Below are 22485 nucleotides of genomic sequence, written 5' to 3'. Positions count from 1 at the left end.
TGTTTTCATGACATCCCCTGATTACCCCCCCCCCCATCCAAACCTACAGTACAGAAACACCTCCCTGTCTGTGTGTCCTCTGATTTACAAATCAAACCCCGTTAGCAGTAATTTAGGCCACAGAGGCTTTTTTTAGAGCTCCTATTTTATTTAATGAAAACAGCTGCCGCTGAAAATAAGAGCAAGCGGTGAGACGAACCAGAAAGGACCAGTAAATAAAACAGTAAAGTTGCAGACACTAAAACGCTCCATTGAACTTGCTATCACCAAGAAAGCAAATTACGTTAGTCCGTAAATCACTGCAGTGGCTCACTGAGTGTCAAAGGATAGGTTTTAAAATCTCCCTCGTCCATAAAGACCTGAATTGACTCTGGCCTAAATATATCTCTTATTTACTTGTTGCAAAGCCTTCGGAGGCGTCGGGTCGTCTGGGAAGGTTTTCTTTGTTGCCAGAATCAAATGCAAGCAGGTCAAGCAGCTTTTTACCCCCCCCCCCCCTCCAATGGAGGAACAAGCTCTTTGAACACCTGTTAGAACTGTCTGCACACCCAAATCAAAGTAAAAGAATGTAAATGTTGGTTGGCCTTCCAATGAAATGGGTACATAGTTATTTCAAACATAAAATGTAATCGTTCTTTAATTTAATCTTTCAGGTTCGCTGGTGATTTTGTGATTCTTTTATTGATTCCAAAAATCAGGTTTCATGTATCTCAGACTGCGAGAGTAGGCACGAAATCATTTACGTACATGCGATTGAAAAAGCCTCCCTATTTTGAAAAGAAAACACACCTTAATGGCATCTTTTTATCCCGGGGAAAAAAAGAAAAAAAACATTCTGAAAAGAATTGCCGATAACACCTTTTACATGTCGCTGGAAGCATCGTCGTGACACCAGTTGCTATGATACGCATCCTTTTTTCTTCCCGCGGGCCTGGCTCCTTCTCGTCGGTCTCTTGAACTCTATAGATGTTACGCTCCGCTCCACATGTTCATCTTATTTCTGATGTGGCCTTTACACCCTCCTTTATTTACTGATAGAAAACACCCCGTTCCCATTTCCAGGTCGTCAAGATTGCAATGCTTGCGTGCGCCTCGGGTCTTGTTCGGAATGCACACGATGGAAATTTTTAGCATCTGTGGGTGACGTAGAAAAAGCTTTCTAACATCACCTGGGTTAAGTTTATGCATAAATACTACTCAGGTTGGATTCAGGAGTAAAATCAGTTATTGAAACTGAGGTGAAAGAAGGTATATTAGTGTTCGGAGAAGCTCATCCAGATGCTAAAGGGTAACCGGTCGATCTAGAAGGGATGCTTGAAGAGCAAAACTGTGGTTTTTGATACCCTGGGAATACAACCGTGCTTATAAAAGGATTGTAGAGGATTACTCAGAAGGGAGCAGATGCTGGCATTTCACTTCTTTAATGGTGGTTTATGTGGAACAACAGATTCTGGTAGGGGAAGGATTTCTGGAGCATGATCACAGCTTTTGGCTCTGAAGTCCTTATCGCTCACATCGAAACCAGAATGGTACCACTGCGACTGAATCATCTGCCTCACGTTCCTTGTAGCACATTTTCTTTCCAAGACGCCTCTGCCTTGCTATTATGTCCTTCATCACCCGATGAAGATGAAGATGAAGACGAGCAAGATGACTGGCTCAGTAAATGAGCGAAAGAAGAACGTACCGGCTTTGTTAACATAATTAAAACATCTTGCACGCAACATATTTATGTGGTAAATAGTATAAGAACAGAAGCAAAATTCTAGATTAAAAATGTTTCCAAAAATGTCCTCATAACACCAACTTGAAGTGAAAGGAACAAATTTGAGAAGAACAAACCTGTGACTTTGAAATCTACTTTGTGGGTTATTGTATGAAAGTGTCTGCACTCGTAATTCACTATTTATTGATCTTCTTTTTTTTTTTTTCCCATTCTGTTGAAATAAACAGAAGTTATTTTCCTTCTCTGAGAGAAAATCCAGTCATTTGTTCTGTTTTGATAACCTCACAATTTGTTTGAATCATTTGTGGACTGAACAGTCTGGATTATTAGTTTCAGTATGAACTTCCTTGTTTCTATCTGATAGTGAATAAACTTCAATAATTCTGATTCTTCTTATTTTACTGTCGTCTGTCAGTAAGCGCACTAACATGAAAGCATTCAAACGAAAAGCCAGACGTTTTTGTTGCACGTCCTTATTGATGCACAATCTAAAAAACGGGGTTGATTATTGAAACAAAAGGTCAAACGTTCACCAAAAGACAGGAATATATTGTCCCAGTAAATGCAAAAAAAAACAAAACAAAACTCCCACACAATTAAAAGAAGGTCCTCAATCAAACTGGTACTTAATTCTAAATGTTCCAGTGAAGAGGATGCGTGGGAGTCTTTAATATTTGCTGTTGTCTGTATATACTGTCAAAATGAACTCTTCTGTGGGTGCACAAAAGTTTCCGAGCAAAATCCACGCTAGGAAAATTAAAATTCTTGCTGCTTGATTGCAATTCAGAAGAGGTTTCTTCTCATCTCCTTTTCACGGAGAGATAGCAGCAAGGTCAAGCATCGTGAAAAGCAACCAGATCATCCAGGGACCCGTCCGCCGTGACCTCCCTTTTTAGCGTCTCGTATTCGTGCCACACGGATGGCAGGTGTTCATAAGCCGATGTTGGAACTTTGGGATTTCTCATCCCCGATGAGAGTCACATCTTGTTTATAAAAATTTTTAACTGCAAATGGATTTTCGGGTCATTTCTGCGCTGTCTGCAGAAATAAATATAACTCACAATGTCACATGTGCACATGGGACATCACCTAGGAATGATGAGCTGCAACAACAAGAGAACAATTTTGTCTTTGTTCTCCGTCTTACTTTTTTATTCCTACCGAATCTTTTCGGATCCTTTTTGTTTTTTGAGAAACCCCACCGATTTCTGAAAAATACTTCACAGCGTTCCATCTTTCCTGTTCTCTATGGAGGATGTTTGTTTTCGTGCTACTTATTTTTTTTGTACTGTTTGTTTCCCTTATAATTCTGTCCCCCCTCCCACCCTCCTGTTTGGTGTAGCAAACCCCTCCCTATGCACCAAGGCCAACCAGCCCCTATAAAAACCTAATACTGACTAGAACACTGTCAATCTGCCCTCAGCGTTGAAATAAATGTTAATAATATTGCCTTTACGCACTTTTTTGAACATTTTTCTGCAACTTCAACATTCAAAAAACCCAGTTTTGCATTGAAATATCCCATTCAAATTAAAATATGCAACCATTATACTGCATTATCCTGAAATCTCTGTTTTTGCTAGAGAGAAAGATTACCCATAAATCTGTTAGGAGCTCATATAAGAGCATCAGTTTCTGTATAATCATTTAGACCTTCATATTTTTAAAATATCCATGAATTCAGTGACTATTTGACCCAAACTGTGGACACAGACAAAAATAAATCTTGCCAAGACACGAAAATGACTTCACCAAAAAAAAAAAAAAAACCCAGCATACTCGCTTATCCACACCAGATATTAGATTCCTCTCGCAGTAATAAAATGTGTCACTTTAGGGGGTTTCGGAGTTGTAAAACATTTTTACTGCCTCTGATATGCCAAATGATAGCCATTCCCCACCTATATCAGGTGGCATTTCCCTCTCCTTCGGCCATCTGTGTGCTAATGTTTTCAAAAAAGCTCCGTCTCTACGGCAAAAAGACAACAACCCCTTAGCAAACAACATACACACCGAAAAATGCCAAGCTACCCTAGCAATACAAGTTACCAGCTGTTACCCCTTTTTTTTCTTTTTCTTTATTTGCAAAAATTAAGCCATTTTAATGCTGGGGATCACCTCCCTGCCTGCAAAAGAACCTCTCCGTGACATTATTTCCCAGGCACACAGCTGCTTCATTTTTTGGCGTAAAGCCGCCCAAAACGATTGCAAACGTTTGTTTTTGTTTCCCTTAAACTAGATAATCATGAAAAATGGGTGATCTGTAGCAGAGATAGGAGCTAAATGATGCTAACAAGTGAGTTTCCTACTTGGGAAGAGTCACTTGTTGCAGTGTTTCTATGTGTAGAAGGGGGGAAACAAAAAAAAACAGCCCGGAGTTAAGAAGTACAAGCCAGCGCACTGGTAGAGTAAAAACCGTGTAGGTCTCCGTTGTTATCCAGCAAGACCAACTATTAAAATATTAATCCATAACCAGAGGGATTTGTCTCACTTTTGGCTGTGCAGTCGGGCCCCGGCTACTAAACACCATTTGAGCCGGCCGCTCACAAGTCTCCTCACGTTGGGGCCCAACAGCAGATTGCCCTGCCCGCTTCGAAAGCAGCGCCATGATTGGCTCATACCGCGTAGGGTACGGCTAGGGCATCATTAGCTTCCTGGAAACATTAAGGTCTTTTCTGCAGCTCAGGCGGCCCCCGCTCCTAGACTCCTTTTGTGCCGCGAAGAAAGAGAACGAGGAAGGATTTAAAAGGAGGGAGAGACTGACACATCGAAAGAGGAAGAATCCGATAATACTCGCTGACAGACATATAGTCTTAGCCTTGAGCTTTTTTTGGGGTGGGGGGTGGGGGGGATTTGGGATTCATATGCACCAAGCGTCTTAGGCTTCATTCACACCCAAGAAGGGGAACAATCACTCCTTTATCCTCATATGACCCACAACTAATAGATTTTTGAGACGGGGAACTGATGCCATGGTTAAGTTAGAAATCAACTTGTCTATTCCCGTACACAACGCAGCTTCGGAATAAAAATGTAGTTCTCGCTGTAAAATCCTATTCAAGCAGCTCAGCTTTGCCAAGAACTTAATCTTTCCTGGACTCATTCCGCAAAAAACGCGTCGGTGCAGAATGTGACAGGCTCGTGATCCGAGCGTTAAAAACCGGAGAGCGGTTTCAAAAATAAAACGGCTGACGCGCTCCTCGATTAAAAAGGTTAATGTCGGTGTTTGTGGTGTTGAACTCGCTGAACCTCGTTCACAACGCAGAAAACTCCCCGATTAATCAATTCATTACAAGAGCTGTTGGGTTTCTTGGCAGTCTTGGAGCGATGTACCTTGCTCACAACTAACCGCATCCTGCCAAAATCCAGATGTATTGGCGAAGAGTTGCTGGATATTTCCTGCATCCCATCCATCACCTGTGTGGCTGAAACACAGAGAGACTGTACACTGAGAGCAAACAAAGCATAATAAATCCCCCACCCCGTCCCCCACCCCCAGTTTTCCCATCAGCCCATTAACTTCACGCCGAGCTCAATATGGGATTCTGTTTTTCTAATTTTCCGCAAACACTAATAATCAAAATGCTTATTATCTCAGGTAGTAAAACCAATTCTTCCAGCCTGAACAAACGGGTTTTGAAACATCTCCATCTTTTTTTTTTTTTTCTTTAAATGTAAAACTAATTTCCTACTTCCCGAACAAATCGCACACCTTTTTTAGAAAGCTTTTTTTTTCTTTTTCTTTTTTTTTTAAATTTCTTCATCATAATTAGCTGGTGGAAATGATGTTGGAAGGTTTTTGCTCAAAAACAATCATTTAATTCGAAATTCGAGCAGTTTGCGCGACTGAATTGGCGACACGAGTGTGGTGGGGGGATTTGGATGAGAGTATGCTGTATGCTGAGTGCTGGTCCCCATTGGTCCATTGAGCGTGGCCCTTGTTTCAACCCTATTTAGAATATGAGCAGTGTTAATGAAACTATGAGTGTGACTATGGCTTAGCAGTGGAGCAACTGCTATTATAAAGCGTCCTGTGAGTATCTCCTTTCGCTGAGCAGGATCTCTTTTCCATTTTGAATTTTCACGTATAAACACTTTAATCTACTGGAGGTCGTGAGTGGGTAAATAGAACATCTGCCACGTCTTCCTTGATCTCAAATGGCAGCAAATGTATAAATGTCTCAAGTAAACGAAGAAATGAATCTCTAACAAACTGATTTTCCTTGTAAGTCTTTGCACGTGAGCCTTATCGCAAATTTCTTGTGCATTGCCTTGGACATTAAAAGGTCATTACCCGTGACTGAGAGCAGCTTGTGTGATGCGGTGCTTTTGTTTCTAGACCCATTATAATGACCTTGCGTGACTTCCAGGCTGTGCGGCACACTGCTAACTCACGGGAAGTCCACTTTCTTCTTAGAGTCTGAGTTTTTGATGAAGTAAGATGCGAGAACAAGACTCGTCACGCCTTCGTAATCGCGATGATGTGATGGTAATCTCTCCCTTTGAATAAAAAAAAGGATGGGACACGATGCACATTCTAATGTTATGAGGTTTTTATCAGAAATTTGGTCAGAAAAGAAGTCAGACACATTTTATTAAGGAGCCAATTTGGAGACTCGGATGTTTGCAAACCCTAACCTGAATCTCACACCAAAAAAATAAAACGCAAACAAGGTAAAGTGGTTGTTTTTTTCATTGCACCAGAATTCCAGACCTTCCTCAAGAACTCTGCTGTCAGCGCAGTGACATTTCTAGGTGAACTGTCTACTCAGGAAACATAACATGTCTCGCTGTTTCCATATGTATGGAAGGAAAACCCAGCAAACGCACCCTGGAGTTCAGAGGGGTTGAACTCCAATGTATGTGCATAACCTGAAAATCATGTTCACTGCACTGCCGTAATGTAAACTAGGGTGTTCTCCAATAGAGCCAGTGGCTGCAGAATGACTCCAGAACCAATGGGACTTCTGATTGATTGGCTAATGCGGCGCTAGTGTCCAAATCAGACACCCAAAATGTGAAAATTGTATGAAACCACGGCTTTAGCGTTTACCTTAACCGTAACACGGTTACTCTTATGCTTCAAACTATATGATTAGGTCCTGGAAGAGATGCTTTAGCTGTTAGCATTTGGTCTCTCGGTGGCAAGGAAGCACCAGGAAGTTACCGTCTGCTTCCGGTCGAGACGACGAGAGATGTGACAAATAGTCAATATGTGTTGATCTGGGGATTAGTTGGTATTTCAGGTTTGCGTTTTCCTACTCTTGATACTTTGTACCTCCTGTTTTTGTGTTTGCACATCAAAGTCTTCATAGACGTACGATCGGTTCGCATGGGGACCGGCGTACTGCATTGGAGCTTCAAACGTAACACGGAATTGTAACGTTTTTGAAATCTCTGCAACATCGCTGTTTTCACCTCGTGCATAGTGAGCTTCGGTTTATGTAAGGAGAGAGAATGGAGGGAAAGAAATAGATAGAAGTCATTGTTTTTCACCATTATTCTACACCTGAGGAATTATTCAAAGGGAGAAAAACAAGCTCTTTGGTTTGGGTACTTTTGGAGACGCAGTAAGACGACCAAAGCGAGCCCCAAGAGGCCCGGCTCTTTTGATTCTTTCAAAGAGGGTGAATTATATTTAAAAAAAAAAAAAAAAGTTATCAAAAGAGCATAATTTACTGCCCACGCATCACAAACACACACACACACACACACAAGCTTGGTGAAAGGCACCTGGCAGGAGGATTATTCTAATTCTCTGTCAGTCTCCATTTCTTCCAAACATTTCTTTACCACCTGGCAGCAATCCAGTGACACTACTGAGGTGTCTATTGCTTTGCCTGAGGGGAAATATGTATTATCCCTTCTCCTTGTTTTTCTTGCCCGGCAGAGGAATAACCGCTCAACGATTCAGGGGCTTTCACCTCTACTCTGATAAAGGTTATCTTGGCAATTTAGTGCCGGTGATATCGCATTATGGAGAGAGTTATGAGGCGGAAATCAAATTCTGCTCCCGATGACTCTGTGGAGAGGGAAGATGAAAGGTGTATGGGACTGAGCAGTAATGATATGGAAGGAATGGTGTGTTTCTGTTTGCAAAGATGAGCATGTATATGCATGTGTGTGTGTGTGTGAACGTGTTTGCATGGGGGCATATGCCTGCATGTCTGCTATTCTCTGCAATCTCCTTGGAAAGCTAAACCTGCAATTTATCCATAGTGGAAAGTGCTTTTTGCAAAATCGCTCCATCCCACTGTAGGCTCGTATTAAACATGTGAAGTGCACCATGGGTAGTTTCAGCCAAGCTGCTTGACGGACGTGTCGAGTCCTGCTAATAAGTCTCCGAACAGCTAGCCGGGTTTTACGGGTTGCTATATGCCAGAGAGCTGGTTTGTATTTTTTAATTTTTTTTTCAAATCATTTCTTTTTTTAAACTGAATTCTCTATTTTGACAAAAAAAATCCTTTATGAAAAAAAAAAAGAGTCTAAAATAGCGCAACTATAAATGGTCGGATGTTGACACCTTTCCTTTCAGTGTGAAGATGTTGCATCTCCGATTGTCCAATCGTGAATAAAAATCTATAAAACCTTTTTTACAAATTTCCACCCTTTTTCAAATTCCCGTGTTTTTGTTTAATCCCGTTAAAGGGCATCGTGAGGTAAAAACTCGTGTTGTAATATTCATGTTTCTTCCACAGCACTGAGGCTCAGACTGTCCAAGTCTGACAGGATATTCCTGGAGGACTAACGCTCTTAAATTTTTAAGCACAGATATCCGCACTTAGTTGAAACTTGTGGACGTAGAATAAGAAGCGATGCTTTTGGGACAAGTGTTGTTGACTCATTCAATTGGATCAAAACAGGGTTCACACTGCAATCTGCAATCATTAATAAGTATTAAAATAAAAAAATAAAAAATGAAATGCATTTTGGTGCACTTCTCTGAGTTCAGATGGCACTCATGAAGTAAAGGTGATAACTCCATGTGGATTAACGCCTCCTTTTCCCTCGTGAAAGAACAGGAAATTAGAGAAAAAAAAGGCATTACTATCACCGGGAGAATCTACAGCACCACACCATCAGATCACACCTCCTGCGTTTGTCAGATGCATTATCACACTATTATATTCACAGTTTACTCTACTCCCTGGAGAGCAAAAGAAAAATATGCCGGTGCAAAGGCTCATTCTGCCAAAAAGGTTGCCATGACAATGAGATTTTCACTCTTTTAGTCTCGGTGTATTCAACTCTACAGCTTCATGTACAATTCTTAATATATTTCTTCTTCGCACCATTTCCGCCTGAGGACGTGGTTCCTGCTGCTGCTGTGCATTTTGTGGAACACTTTTCCATTTTTATAAAACCGAGTTAAAGGGTGCGACCTTTTTTTTTTTTCTTTTACATTCGCGGCGGTCGATGGATGCTCGGGTTTTCCAAAATTCTGTCGGGTGCAGGGGATGTTTACTTATCTCGCTTCACCATCTCATCCTCGTCGGTCGCTAAAGTTGGCTATGTATTGAAAAAGAGGAAGGGGCATTTTACAGTTCAGACATCAGCAGTCTGTGAAGGTCACAAACTGAACCCCCACCCCCCATCGTCACTTCAAGAGGAAGAATTATGGGAGCTTAAGGCAAACCCCATCCAGATGCTTTTTTTTTTTGAGTGAAAGATTGGAGTATTCTGGTGTCGGGGAGAGCATCTGCACCGTCTGTGTCGGGTTTTATTCTCCTTGCCAGCTATTTTTGCTGGTTTCTGCACTGCAGCTGGTCCTGGTTCAGTTCGCTCCCACTTGAGTCACAGAAATAATGCCTCCATCCCTGAGAGGTGTGGGATGAATGTCTCTCCGTCTGTATAAATTTTAATTTTTAAGCTCCTTCTCCTATTGTTGAACACAAACGTCCTGCCAACACAAATCCCTAACTGTCAAACATTGATATACACGGCTTACATATTCCGTATTTGTGAGCGCCGATAACCGCATCCGTGCAATAAATAAACATCTATACGCTCAGTGGCACAATTCTGGCAATCCACAGGCCTTCCTCGTGCAGACTGCACGCGAGTTCAACTCCCTTGAGGTTTTCCGCTCCCTCCCTTTGCGAATGTTAATCTGCGACATTTCTTCCAGCGTGGAAGCCTCTCTGTCATTTGGCTTTTTCTTTTTTTGTATACTCAAGCTTTCCCTAAAGGATGCTACTGTTAGAAAACAGATTTAAGTGGCAATTTTTTGGGTTTTTTTGTTGGTTTTTTTATTGTTGTTGTTGGTTTTCTTTTTGCTTTTTCAGTGCAAAATGTGCGGGGAGTACTTTGGCTAACCTCTCGTCCTCGGCAAGCCAGCCAGCTCAAGAGGAGCCGCGATCCATACGACTGTCAACAATCCACAAAGCGCCGCAGAAGTCAGAGAAAACAAACAATAGATGGGAGAAAATCCATAAGTGTGTCCTGGTGGCTGTTATACCCAGCATGCTCTTCTGGACAAGAAAAGTTTTAAAGGGCTTCAAACATCAAAATAAAGTTATTACATGTATTACAGTTATTAAAATGTGAACCAAATGAAAAAAAAATGGCTCTTTAAAATTCAAGTCAAATTGGAATAACTTATGTTTATCATTCAGACGCCAGGGTCTCACCACACCCAACTCAACCCAAGCAACAATTCCGTTTCCGATGCCGTGACTAAGTACGGCATGAGCATCCGCTGTGAGAAGAGGCAGCAGCATATCAGGGCCTCATAGCTGCTCAAAGACTGAAATACAGAATAGAAAATAATGGAGTATTTTAAATAATGTTCTCGGAGTAAAGCAAATTATTCATCCACTAAATTATATGGCTTTTATCTTGATGTTTCTTATTATTCAATTAGAAGACAGTGAAATAGCGCATGCAGCATTAGCCTACTTTTCTTAGTACAATATCATGTATGTAGCTGTTTTTTAAATATGTTCTTTTTAAAATTAATTTGAAGCATTAAAATCCTTTTTTTTTAACCATGTCTTGAACCGCACATTAGCTAAATCAGTTATTTAGCAGCTCTTTATTTTAACTTACTCGATGGATCTTTTTTTTTTTTTAATGTTCTTTCCAAGGTTTTGCATTCTTTCTAAAAGTAAATTATTTATCTTTTACAAAATCACTTTAAAACAAGTTTGAAGAATTTCAAAGTAATGTGCTTACTCTCAATCGACCAGAATTTCACATTTTTGTCCTTAAACCAAGGATTGCATTTTTTTCAAATGTGACTGTTGATGGTAAAACTGCTGCTGCTGTTCATAAAGTCTCTCTATGCATCAAAAAAAAAAAAAAAAAAAAAAAGTTGTAAAATATATCTTTTAAAAACTTTTTTATTTGGAAACACAACCTATGCAGGAACAGAATAATCCCACTTTAGAGCCAACTTGTACCTGCGCAGGACGTCGGACTCCCCATCCCGACTCCTTCTTTACAGTCACAACAGGCTCAAAACACCACCTTGAGCTCCACCAGTGTTGCCAACCAGGGAGGGGGGGAGTCAATGGGCTTTGAAATGGCTTTGTAAAAGGCCGGCGTCTCCGTTTGCAGTGTCTGCTTGACAATCCTGACACAGTTCATCTCCTGCCGCAGCAGGAGCTCAGGTTTGATTTCAATTTTCTTTTTTCATATATACGTATATAGGTATATGTGCGGGGCGTAGTGGGAGCGAGGAGTCTTTGCAGTAGGAGGAAATAAAGGCATTCGCTTGCGGCGCAGGACATAACTTTTGAATTCGCTGTAACTCAACCATCATTTAATACTCAATTTTCAGACCTTGCTGGCTCGACAGTAAATGGACAATTATCATGCTTGATTCAGCAGCCTGAGAAATGACTGGGTCTCCAAGGCCAAGGCTGCAATGCCGAGATGCTAAATCTAATTAAGTGGTCTTTTGTTGGGGGGAAGATGGATTAAGAAATTTTCTGCAGACAAGATAAGCTGAAACAATATTCTTGTCCGCTCCAGGGTTGTTTTTCTAGCAAGAATCAAGAAATATGATACGCATCTGATCCGGGTTTACGGCTCCTGCTGAAATCGTAGGCCTGTTCGTTGTTTGCAATGCTAGAGGGAGCATCCTTCAAAATGTTTGAAAATCAATACAGAAACGTGAAACACGTGGCGATACTTGGTCTTTCGTGTGGTTCGGCGATGCACAAATTGAAAAACAAAATCCTCTGAAACGTGTCCAACCTGACTTTGTATGGTTTTTCCCTCCATGTGGAGGAGGATTATAGCCAATAAGGAGGCTTCAGCGTCAGACATCCACTCTTGATTGCCACCAAGTGCATTCAGGGAACACAGGTCTGATTGAAAGCGCATGCTGCGTTCCAAGCGTGAAGGGAAATGAGGGGTGTCTGTCCACTTGAGAGAAAGTTTCTCAGTGGTGTTTGCGTAATCAGAAAGGTGTTAGTGTGTGTGGGTGTTAAGGGGGAAATGACTTATCAGTCTGAATCTTCACCTCATGCGTGGTTGCGTGGTTCATCAGCAAAAGCCCGTCTTCTGAGGATCGCATCCAAATTAGCTGCGATTGCATCATCGCGCCTCAGACTGGGCGAATGAAAGGGCCTTGTTTACGTAAAGATCCACCGTCTGGGGAGGAAATAGCTGAGATGAGAAAGAGATGCACGTCAGCGAAGAAGAAAAACAACAAAAAGGCACATTTTGTGTTCTTACGCAGCACAATACATGATGTACTCCGGTTTTTGGACTCTCCGGAGGTCATCTGTGGTCGAACATCAAAATAAACCCAAACTTGAACTCCTTTCGCGTGAATGATGAAAGTGTAAATTGCTGCACTCGAAACAGTCGCCGCAAAAGGAGCTATAAATTTCAGAAGTCACTCTGCACATGACTCCACAGTCCCCAGAAAAAGATTTAATCAAAAAATAAGTGGAAAAAAACAATGTGGTTGAACCACAAGAGAGCTGATCCTCAAAATAACCTTTCTTTCGCAGTAATTTTAAGGTTTTGAAATTATACCAACAGCAGCCGGTGAGACGGGAACAACACAGGAATGAGAAATTGTCTCAGGATGAGAAAGTTAATCTTCCAAGCGATAGGCTGTTCTAGGTTGTTTAATAGTTTCTCTCAACTTCATAATTGCTGTGTGGGATTGATCAGAAACTTGGGTGTACATAACAGAAAGAGAGGGATGAGGAGAGAGAGAGTGATATCCGAGTTTTCCAAAAGGTCTGCTCTTTTGTCTTTAAAGGTCCTGGGGTTTTTTTGTCCGTGTCCCAGACTGACCAAGCTCAGGCTAATTGGTCTTTTTTGGAGTTGTTGTTTTTTTGTTTTCTTCCCCAGAAGGTTCCAGTTTTATATTATATGTCTGGAGCGTGTCTAATAAGATATATGTGTGTGACTTTTTTTCTGTTGCTAACTCGGAAACTTTTCCCAGTCCTCACTGGGATGACAGAATGATCTCGATGTGATGGTTATGCTTTAGGTTAGGCTGTATGAATGGAAGTCAGTGTAATGTACTAGGAAGGATAGCTGCACCAAAGTGTGTGACTTGAATATTAAATAGTACATGACATCTTTACTGCTTTGAATCTCATAAGGAACTCGCTGATTCCTGTTTTATTCCATTGCCAACACATTCCCTCGTGTGTCCATGTGCTAATTTAGCTTTTCTGCCTCTAACAAGACAGTTTGAGTGAGAATTACCGCATCGCCAAAAGAGCCAATGTGAAAATCAGTTTCTTTAAAGATGTCCAGAAATAATTCCAGGTGTTTTTCATGGACATTTAAAACCAAATTAATTAATTTTGGCTTGGATTTGCATGTTATTTTGGGAATCAAATCCAGTTTTTGATTGTTATCCACAGTACCCCAAGGCTGCCACTAGAGGGAGCAGCACCACCATTGTTGACTGCAGCTGAATGCATTTTTCACTGCTTTGTTAATTAGTTGTTTTAGCTCCTATAGATTGTTTGTAACCTTGGATCTATAGCAAACCTCAAATGATGTAAAATGACCAAAGTGTTCAGGGATTTCAGGTACGATTAACACTGTCCTTTAAGCCAAAATCAATTTATAGCACACAAGGGTCCTTTCAAAGGGCCGTGAAGAAGGTTCACCTATATAAATACCCTTAAACTAAGTCCAGTTTAAGGGTATTTACCTGTGTTACTTTATTCTTACACTTTCACTGAGTTTGGATGTATTAAATCTGCGAGGAGCTTCTAACTTTATCATTATTAAGTTTACAAAGGTATGCTGCACAGATTAGATGAACCTTTTTAACAGTTCTGAATTTTTTTACAAATATATCTTGCGGTTTCCAAGGAAACGTTTTTATGTTGTTGCATTTATTTTAAGATCACTTAGAAAGTGTAGTTGGAAAGACATGCACTGGGCAACACAACCCATTTATAGTGGATAAATCTTGATTTTTTTTTTAATGTTTCTACTAGAATCTGACTTTTTTTTTTTTTAATTTAGTTTGTATTTATTGGACACCACCAGGAATATTATTTACAGCCTGTATGAAACAAGTGTGACTTGAAAAATGGGTCACCAATGATTTGGGGAGGGGGCAGCCGACTGGGGGGGGGGGTGGTGTTAAACTCCCCCAGCATAATTGATCAGACCGTGTGGGGGTGAATGGCTGCTCTCTGGCAGCCTATGGCTGCGCATCGGATGCGAGATATCCGCTGCAACAACAAGCGCTCTGTTCCCCCTTCAGCTTGACGCCATTTACAGCCCAAATCCCGACCCCCCCACCACCACCCCACACACACCCCCTAGAAAGAAAAAAACACACACACACACACACATAAGAAAAAGTTCTAGCAAACCCTCAGAGGCTTGTGGATAAATCACACAGAATTAAAACTACATCTCCAGCTTTTAGTCGCGCCTTTTCTTTTTTTCTTTTTTTTTTATTTATTCTTCTTCTTTTGTCTTTTTTTTTTTTTTTTTTGCGCAAGAAAAGAGGAAGTTTACACTCCGGCATTGATTGATTGAAGTTTTAAAGCCTCGTGTTCTTACGCAAAAAAAACAAAAAAAAAAAAAAAAAAACATGGGATTTACGTCGCAGCGCTGATTTTTTTCGTGACAAATACGTCGCGGTTGGAAACTTTCTCAATGGATTCTACCGACGGTTCACCGGACTGAGCGTCTACCGTCAGGAAGAACCCCTCCAACCGGATTTATTTCAACCTAGACGGGAGTCAAAAGTGTGGAAAACACGGTACGGTCTTTTAAAAAAAAACGCTTTTCTTTTTAGTTGAACTTGAATCCATTTGCTGACACCTTTATCATTTTGAACATGCAGCACTTTTATTCCTTCTTTTAGAGGTTTTTATTGTGGCTTTATTTCTATTTCATGAAATGTGACTCTGACTCGTGTCAGCGTGATATGTTCAAATATGCTCGTTTTTTTTTTCTTTGACAGTACATTCGTACGCTTTTTATATTCATTTCAACCTGAAAGCCTGAATAATAATAATATAAATGTTTAAACAGTCCCTTTATAAGTTGTGTCTCAGCAATAACACAGCTGGTGTGTTTATTTATAAGTCACTTCATTTTTTTTATTTAAACTAATGCCATCATTTTGCTTCCACCCCCCCCCCCAAAAAAAGTTCTCCTACTGTGGCTAATGCGGCTTTTACACAGCCCCCCTGCACGCAGGTTTAAAATCTGTCAATGTCTACAAGCCCTTCATTTGAACCAAAAGACTCATAAACCCTCCAGAACCCTCATGCATGTCACAGTGGGCTAACTTCCCACCCCCACCAGCATCCTTGAACGCATCACCCTTACTACTCCATGCTCTAAAGTTTTTTTTTTTATTATTATCTTGTCCCTCATATTCTTTTCACAAGTGTCACAATGGAGAAGGTTGCTGCTGGCAATTTGTACAAACAAAAGCCTTTCCTATAGTGTCATTAAACCTGTAAGCCCCAAAAGATAGCATTTGAAAGCTAATTTGCACAAGGAGCGAGAAAACAAGGCCGTGAATTTCAATATATATGGGATTAACGCTGTGTGACAGCGGAATATTTAATCCAAATTATGAAACAAAATGATCCAGAGCGCATGGAAAGTTGCAAACGTCCACCAGCGGTGAACGTTATCTGCTTGACCCTGCCGCCAATTATCTTGAAAGCTATGAAAAAAAGAAGAAAAAAAATGACCTGGTACGTGTTGTGAGGACGAAAAATAATGATCCTGCTAAATTACTCCAGAGAGATAAATGTTTGAATGATGTACTTGTACTCTAAGAAAGCATTCTAGTCATGCTGGAAGGCATATTTTAGCCTGTTTTGATGTTGCTTATAAATTACCAGGATGCCCCCAGTCAACTTCCTGTCAACGGAAGTCACCATTAGGTCTTGGGTTTTCGAGAAAAACGTTATCGTTTTTTTGAGATGAAATCACTTTTTTGTTCAGCGTGATCGAAAAGTGAGCTAAACTAAAGACAGATCGAGTCATTAATCGTTGATTCCAATGTGGGCGTCAAGTAAATTACAAACACATCTCTCTCCAGAGCTTTCGTGTACTTTCTCGGGCCGTATTTCCTGCTAGGTGCTTGTTAGGTTATCGGTGATGATTTGCATGGCCGCACAAAAACTGTCTTTTGTCTTTGACAGGACTTCAGATGTGTCCCATGCCAACCAGAACGGCCCTTCAGTCCCGAGATGGATTCCAGAAGTCAGAACGACAGCGATGGGGGAGGACGACGCCACGACTCGCCGTATGACGAAGGGAGACCGCAAACCAACAATGTCCCGCCAGATCCTGGGTTGACCAACGGGCAGCTGCCCCATAATCGAGCAGTGCTGTCGCTGGATCGGATCAGGATAACCGGGAGCAGTAATGAGTACACGGAAGCCCCCGCGGCGGCGCAAAGGTCTCCAGCCTCTGAGCGTGGGCAACAGAAGACAGACTTGGGGCAACAAGAGACTCCGGAAGAGAGGCCCAATAATCTCCGCAACCTGCCCTCATTGACTCATCTTGGAAACTCAAACACTTCCATCCCTACCAGGGAGGATGCTCCGCAACCGTTGAGTGCAGACTCCACCCAGACTCGCATCAGGACCAGCGCAGGAAGCACTTCCTCTCTGAACCAGAGGGTCTTGGGTAGCTCAACAGGAAGCCGCCACATTATCCGAACCCAACCCAAACGTTCAGATCTCGACTCGGAGGAGCTGAAACCCCTTAACGACGAGTCCAGGGCGGTGTCGACGGTGCCGGGAAGCGGTAGCCCTAAAACCGAACGCGTTCACTCCAAATGCGAGGACTGCGGTCGCTGCTGTTGTCCGGATTGCCGTCGCCCGCAATCGCTTCCTTCCTGTTGGATGTGCGGCCGTCGGTGCGTGTGCTCGGCGCAAAACGCGGTGGAATACGGTACTTGCGTGTGCTGCGTCAAGGGGCTCTTCTACCACTGCTCCAGCGACGACGAGGACACGTGCGCCGACAAGCCGTTCTCGTGCACGCAGCCGTACTGCTGCGTCCGCTGGACCAGCGTGTCGCTGCTCTCCCTGCTCTTCCCCTGCCTCCTGTGCTACCTCCCAGCTAAAGGTTGCGTCGCCGTGTGCCAGAGCTGCTACGACAGGGTCACCCGACCCGGATGTCGATGTTGAAACGGGAAGATTCCATAAGCTTCAAGCGGAGACATAGTGAAATTTTTTATTTTTTTTTAGCCTTAAAATTGTCGCTTCTTTTTGACAAATTCTACTAGTGAAGGCACTGGAGCTGCATTAGCGTTATAATTTCACGTCTAAGGTAAACCAAAATGCGCGCTCCGCTTGTTAAAAGGTACCAAGACGCATTCGAGCGCTGAAAAAACTTCCCTCAAGTGCCCAGACGTTGTTGCTATAAGAGTCCAAATGGCGAAGCTTTTTTTTGTTTTTAACCTTTAATAAAACTTATATGCTAAGAACAGATCTATTACTAACTGTAGATTAGAAAGTGCAAATTAGAGATGTTCTATTTTTGTAGATAATAATCCTCCAACTGTGAAATGTTCTTCGCCGCACCAGCGGCGCCATGAATAGCCACGTTTCTTAGAATATACATTCACATTTTTTACATTCACTGAGATTTATGTCAATCATTTAATGTAAAAGTCTTATTCTTTGTTCTGTAAAATTGTACATTTGCCTTATATGACAAAAAGTTTATTTTCTAATTCCATTATTGCTTAGTGTAAAGTTTAAAAAAAAAAATCTATATTTATTTGAAGGTTTATTATTTTATAATGAGATATATTTATTTTTGAAGAAGCGCGTCGGCTCGTTTTCCGGAGGCCGCGGGTTCTCGAGGCGACGCGTGGGGAGTGTCACCGCTGGATGAATAGTTCACTTTGAATTAGACATATATATTAACGTTTGAAATTAAACAACCTTGAAGTCTGACCATGTTTTTCCATGTTGTTTCTTTCGCTTCTCCTCAAACGTATTTCACTCATCTGTTTGCGCGAAACTCTCCTTCCGCCCTACAGGTTACATTTCAGAAAATGATCACGTACGATCAAACGTACGCCTCCTATCACGCCCTGGCTCGGATTCAATGAGATTTCATCCCCTTGAATGATGCTGGAACATTTTTTTTTTTTCCCACCAGGCTTTTTTCTTCATCTTTTTAATCAAATGTTTGTTCAAGAATCCGTCTGTTTTGAATGGCCCTGCAGGCAATTTCTAAGTCAGAAACGTAAGCCCCTGACACCTGTTGACAGCATACGGACGTGTTTGCGGCACGGTATGCATTCAACCGAGTGATTGACATGCCGAGGCCCAACCTGCACTCACTTGTTTGTTATTCATCCCCGGCATTTGACTGACAGGGTTTTTGCTTTACATAATTATCAACTCTGACCCTTTTTTTTTTTTTTTTTTTTTACATCGGAGGCAGAGGAGGTGGAAACGTAACAGGCGGAATCCCATTAGGGACAGAAAAGAGGGAGATGATCTTGTGTAGAGTCTTTATTTTTCTAGATGCGGGCCTCCTCTTCCTCCATTGTCTCAGCTGTGAATGAGGAGGGAAGGGAAAGGGAGGGAGCGCAGGAAGACGAGAGGCGGTTGTTAGGAAGAGGGACGGCAAAGGGTTAAAAGCATCACTTTGAATGACAAAGACTTAACAGTTTACCCCCGTATTCAGCCCGGCATGCATTCATCCTGTTTTCAATAGTTGGGGGGAGGGGGTGTCATTTTGGCTCCCCAATGCTCCTCTCACTACCTGCTCCTACTTGGTATTCCCACAGGGAGATGGGGGGGCAATTGGTCGGATGTGTTCAAGAGTGTTCCTGTCTATCGGAATACTCAGAAACAGCGAAAGAACTGCATCATTTCTACGTTTTAAGGACGTTTTCTCTGCTAAAACTAAGAATTTCTGGCCCGTTTTCCAAAGAGAGCATCTCCGCAGAAAGCTTCAAAAGTGACTCGCAGCCTTTCGGAAGCTCATTTTCGAGAGTTATTTTTGGATTTTTCTTGGGTCGTCTCAGCGCCTCTGAGCTCTCCTTGGATCTGAAAGAGCTTTTTTGGCAAAAGGCTTTCCACCTCCTCGAGGAAAAGTCGGAACCAATCGTGTCGTGCATCGTAAATATGTGAGGATAATAAAGAGAATTTTTTTCAAAAAAAGTACTACTTTGGTACATTTGTGTTCAAATTACTGTCCACATATTTGAAATACCACGTGTGCCCAAATTCACCCGACGAAGGAAGGGACAAAATGAATGAAAATCGGTGCACAAGAAGACAAACTGGCAAAAAGAAATGGTGCAGAAAAAGATGAAAACATGAAATGCGTGGAGATGATGTAGCTGCACCAGCAGCTCCTGTGATTTGGAAGTAGAGGAAGAGGAGGGGGTATGAACTAGCTGGGGGAGAACAGACCCCAGAACGGCCCTCTTTGTTGGTTTTATCCGCGGTGGCCCCCGCGGCTCATGGCGGTTGTGGGGCAGAGGGGCCCATTCACCCTGTTCACCAAGGCAGAACGCAGCACAGGAAGACAGGAAGGAAGCAAGGCTATTCTTCATGGACTCATTGTCTGTCTGTCTGATGGCCAGGCTTAAGCAATCAAACAGCAGTGAGAGAGGGAGACGAGAGGGAATGGGAGGAAGAGTACCCTCCTGTGAAAGCATGACTCCAGCTAAAAAAGTCCCAAACTGTAGATAACCGCACGATAATATCTGCATCAAATGATCAACCAACACAATGTGCATGAAGATCTTAGCAAGATGACTGAGTTGACCACTGATTCCCATTGGGTGCTAACAGTTTTGCTAGCACATGTTGGGTAAAATATCAAGTGAAAATCAGTGCTCATGTTAGCTATCTTCCTGACAGACTGGGTTAGCGCTCATGATGATGAGAAAGCGCACATATTTCAAAGAGGTCGGACTTTTCCATTGACGTACAAAAGCAAAGATATGATCAAGACATAAATTTGCGCCCAATAATCAGATTAGAAAACCAATACTTCTCATCTTTTCAAGTCATTTCCTTCAGCCTGTCGCAGAGAAGTCGGTCTAACATGTCGACATGGCTTTAAAGAGAAGATACAGGATGTAGTTGTAAAAGAAAGGCGCCGCACCTTTTTGTTTACCATGAAAATGTAGAAGTTCTCAGAAGTTGAACTCTTCTAGTTTCCGACGTGGGCGATGGAGGCGCGCACACATCTGCATCACCTCCTCGTACACCTGATTGTGGTTTTGCTTCAACTTTGTCCTACAGTCAGTGTATTTAGTCAAACTTTGTATGGGAAGAACTCGTCTTTTTACCCAAAGTGACGAAACACAGGTATGAAAATGACATTTTTGATAGATCTTTCAAGGAAGCGGTTTCGAGAGAGCCTACGACCGAGAGTTCAATTACGGGACATGCTTGTTTTTAAAATCTGAGTCTTCATGCAACCAAACTTTGCCTCAGTGACAACCAAACGACTTTGGTGCAATCTTCTTCCTCAAGACACAATCAGGACCGAAGGTTGGAAGAATAGAGTTTCCATCATAAAGATCTGCTGAATGTGACAAGACCGAGACCACGTTTGAAACATACATACCTTAACTGTGTGTGTGTGTGTGTGTGTGTGTGTGTGTGTGTGTGTGTGTGTGTGTGTTTGTGTGTGTTTGCATGCACATTCTTGCACACGTTTGCATTTGAGCCTTTCGCCCAGACAATGAAGCCCGACTGGAGGCCCAAGTCTAATAGCAGCACTTAACTTCAATCCACCACAGGAAGTTGGCTCATCTGCACGTGTACACACACACACACACCAACACACACACACACACACACACACACACACACACACACACACACACACACACAGTGAGTCCGTTGCTGACAGCCTGTGCTTATTTCTTGGCGACACCGTGGCTGCAAGAGTCTTTCCAGCTTAGCAGCCAATTGTTGTTCACCCAGATGCACACATACACACACACACACACAGACACACACACTGAGAGCTTAGAGCATCAGTTGTTATCCTGAAAGGCAACCCTGATCCCTCTGCTACACAGTAGGACACACACACACAGACACACACACATATAAAGAGGAATTAGTGTGGTCTGACAGCTCACATCGGTGTCGCATTCGGTGTGCACACTTGTGCGATGGTGGCAATTACGCTTGTGTTTTGGGATGGCACACAAGTGCAATCATGGGGGTTATGTGAAGACAACAGCATTTCTGCTACCAGCGTGTCTCTCTCTGTATGTTCTGCTGTTGTTAGAACTTTTGGAGGCAATGTTGTGTATTTGCGTGACAGTCCTTGATCTACTGACTGACTTCCTGTTCAGAAGTGAGGACAAAACAGAGACAACTTTGACCTAGGGGGGTCAAAGGAATTTTACACAGAAGCAAACTGCCCCACCATGGATTAGATGGCAGGCATATAAATTTGCATGTTTGAGTGTTTTCCTTCTTCTGCTCAAATTTGCAAACCAGCCTGTCTTTTTAATCAGGTGCACCATTCTCACCGGCGATATCATGTTACTCCCATACTTGAATAGTATCATTGAGACTCTAATCAAATTATTCAAATGACAGGCAAGGACATTTGCAAGTGAAATCCATGCACGTAACTGGTGCAGCGGAAAAGATATGAAATGGCGGTTCATTAGAAGAGACGCTCTTAAAGTCCGTTCAGCTGTAAAGGACAGGAAGTTAATGTCTTTTCTCCGAACTCCTAACTGACCATCATCATGTCAGGAGAAACGGATACACTGGGCTGGTGGAGTTCAGCAGAGGGGTGATATTACTATATATGTCTCCATTGTCATCCTCCTGTTGTAATTTGGAGATTAGGTGAGGGGGAAGGTGGGGGGAGATCATGTGGAACAAAGCTGTGGAAGAAAAGATACAATCAGTCTGTGTGCCATTCGGCTCCATTAAAAACAGATTTCCCCAGTCTGCGGCTTAAACTTCATGACGCGTTGGGAACATCTTGGAGCTTGAAAGACTATAACTTAAGTGCAAAAGCCTGAAATGCACTTGAGGTCTCCAGACATTTGTTTTTGATTGGCTTTTGCCCTGAGTTAATTGTAAGAAAGGCCGCGGTTATACTGGAAGTATAATTTCTTTTCTTTTTTAAGGGTTTTGTTTTGACAAGTCATTGGGAAAACCAGCAATCTCTTCCAGCTCTTGTAAACAATGATGTGGACGGACCATAATATCAAACTGACAATTCAGTTCAACTAATTCTGTCCAGTTTTTTGAGATGTTGTGCCTTTAAGGGTTTTTTTTCTCTGGACAATGCCAAAAAACAAACCATCTTACAATGTCGCATAATCCTGC

At 42.1% G+C, this 22485-nt stretch overlaps 1 protein-coding gene across 1 annotated transcript; it reads left to right on the top strand.

Annotated features, from left to right (window-relative positions):
- The first annotated feature begins 14647 nt into the window (after positions 1–14647).
- Positions 14648–19290, top strand: spry2 (sprouty RTK signaling antagonist 2). Its single transcript, XM_068309451.1, has 2 exons — positions 14648–14930; positions 16336–19290. The coding sequence occupies exon 2, from the start codon at positions 16384–16386 to the stop codon at positions 17326–17328; it is 945 nt and encodes a 314-aa protein (XP_068165552.1). The 5' UTR covers positions 14648–14930; positions 16336–16383; the 3' UTR covers positions 17329–19290.
- The last annotated feature ends 3195 nt before the right edge of the window (positions 19291–22485 follow it).

This window comes from Antennarius striatus, chromosome 24 (assembly GCF_040054535.1).
Source record: "Antennarius striatus isolate MH-2024 chromosome 24, ASM4005453v1, whole genome shotgun sequence".
Taxonomy (NCBI): domain Eukaryota; kingdom Metazoa; phylum Chordata; class Actinopteri; order Lophiiformes; family Antennariidae; genus Antennarius; species Antennarius striatus.
Note: the sequence above shows the minus strand (reverse complement) of the source record. Positions and strands in the feature narration are given on the sequence as shown.

Excerpts from the sequence above, each read along its gene's own strand:
- spry2 (XM_068309451.1), top strand. The coding sequence starts at position 16,384 with ATGGATTCCAGAAGTCAGAACGACAGCGATGGGGGAGGACGACGCCAC.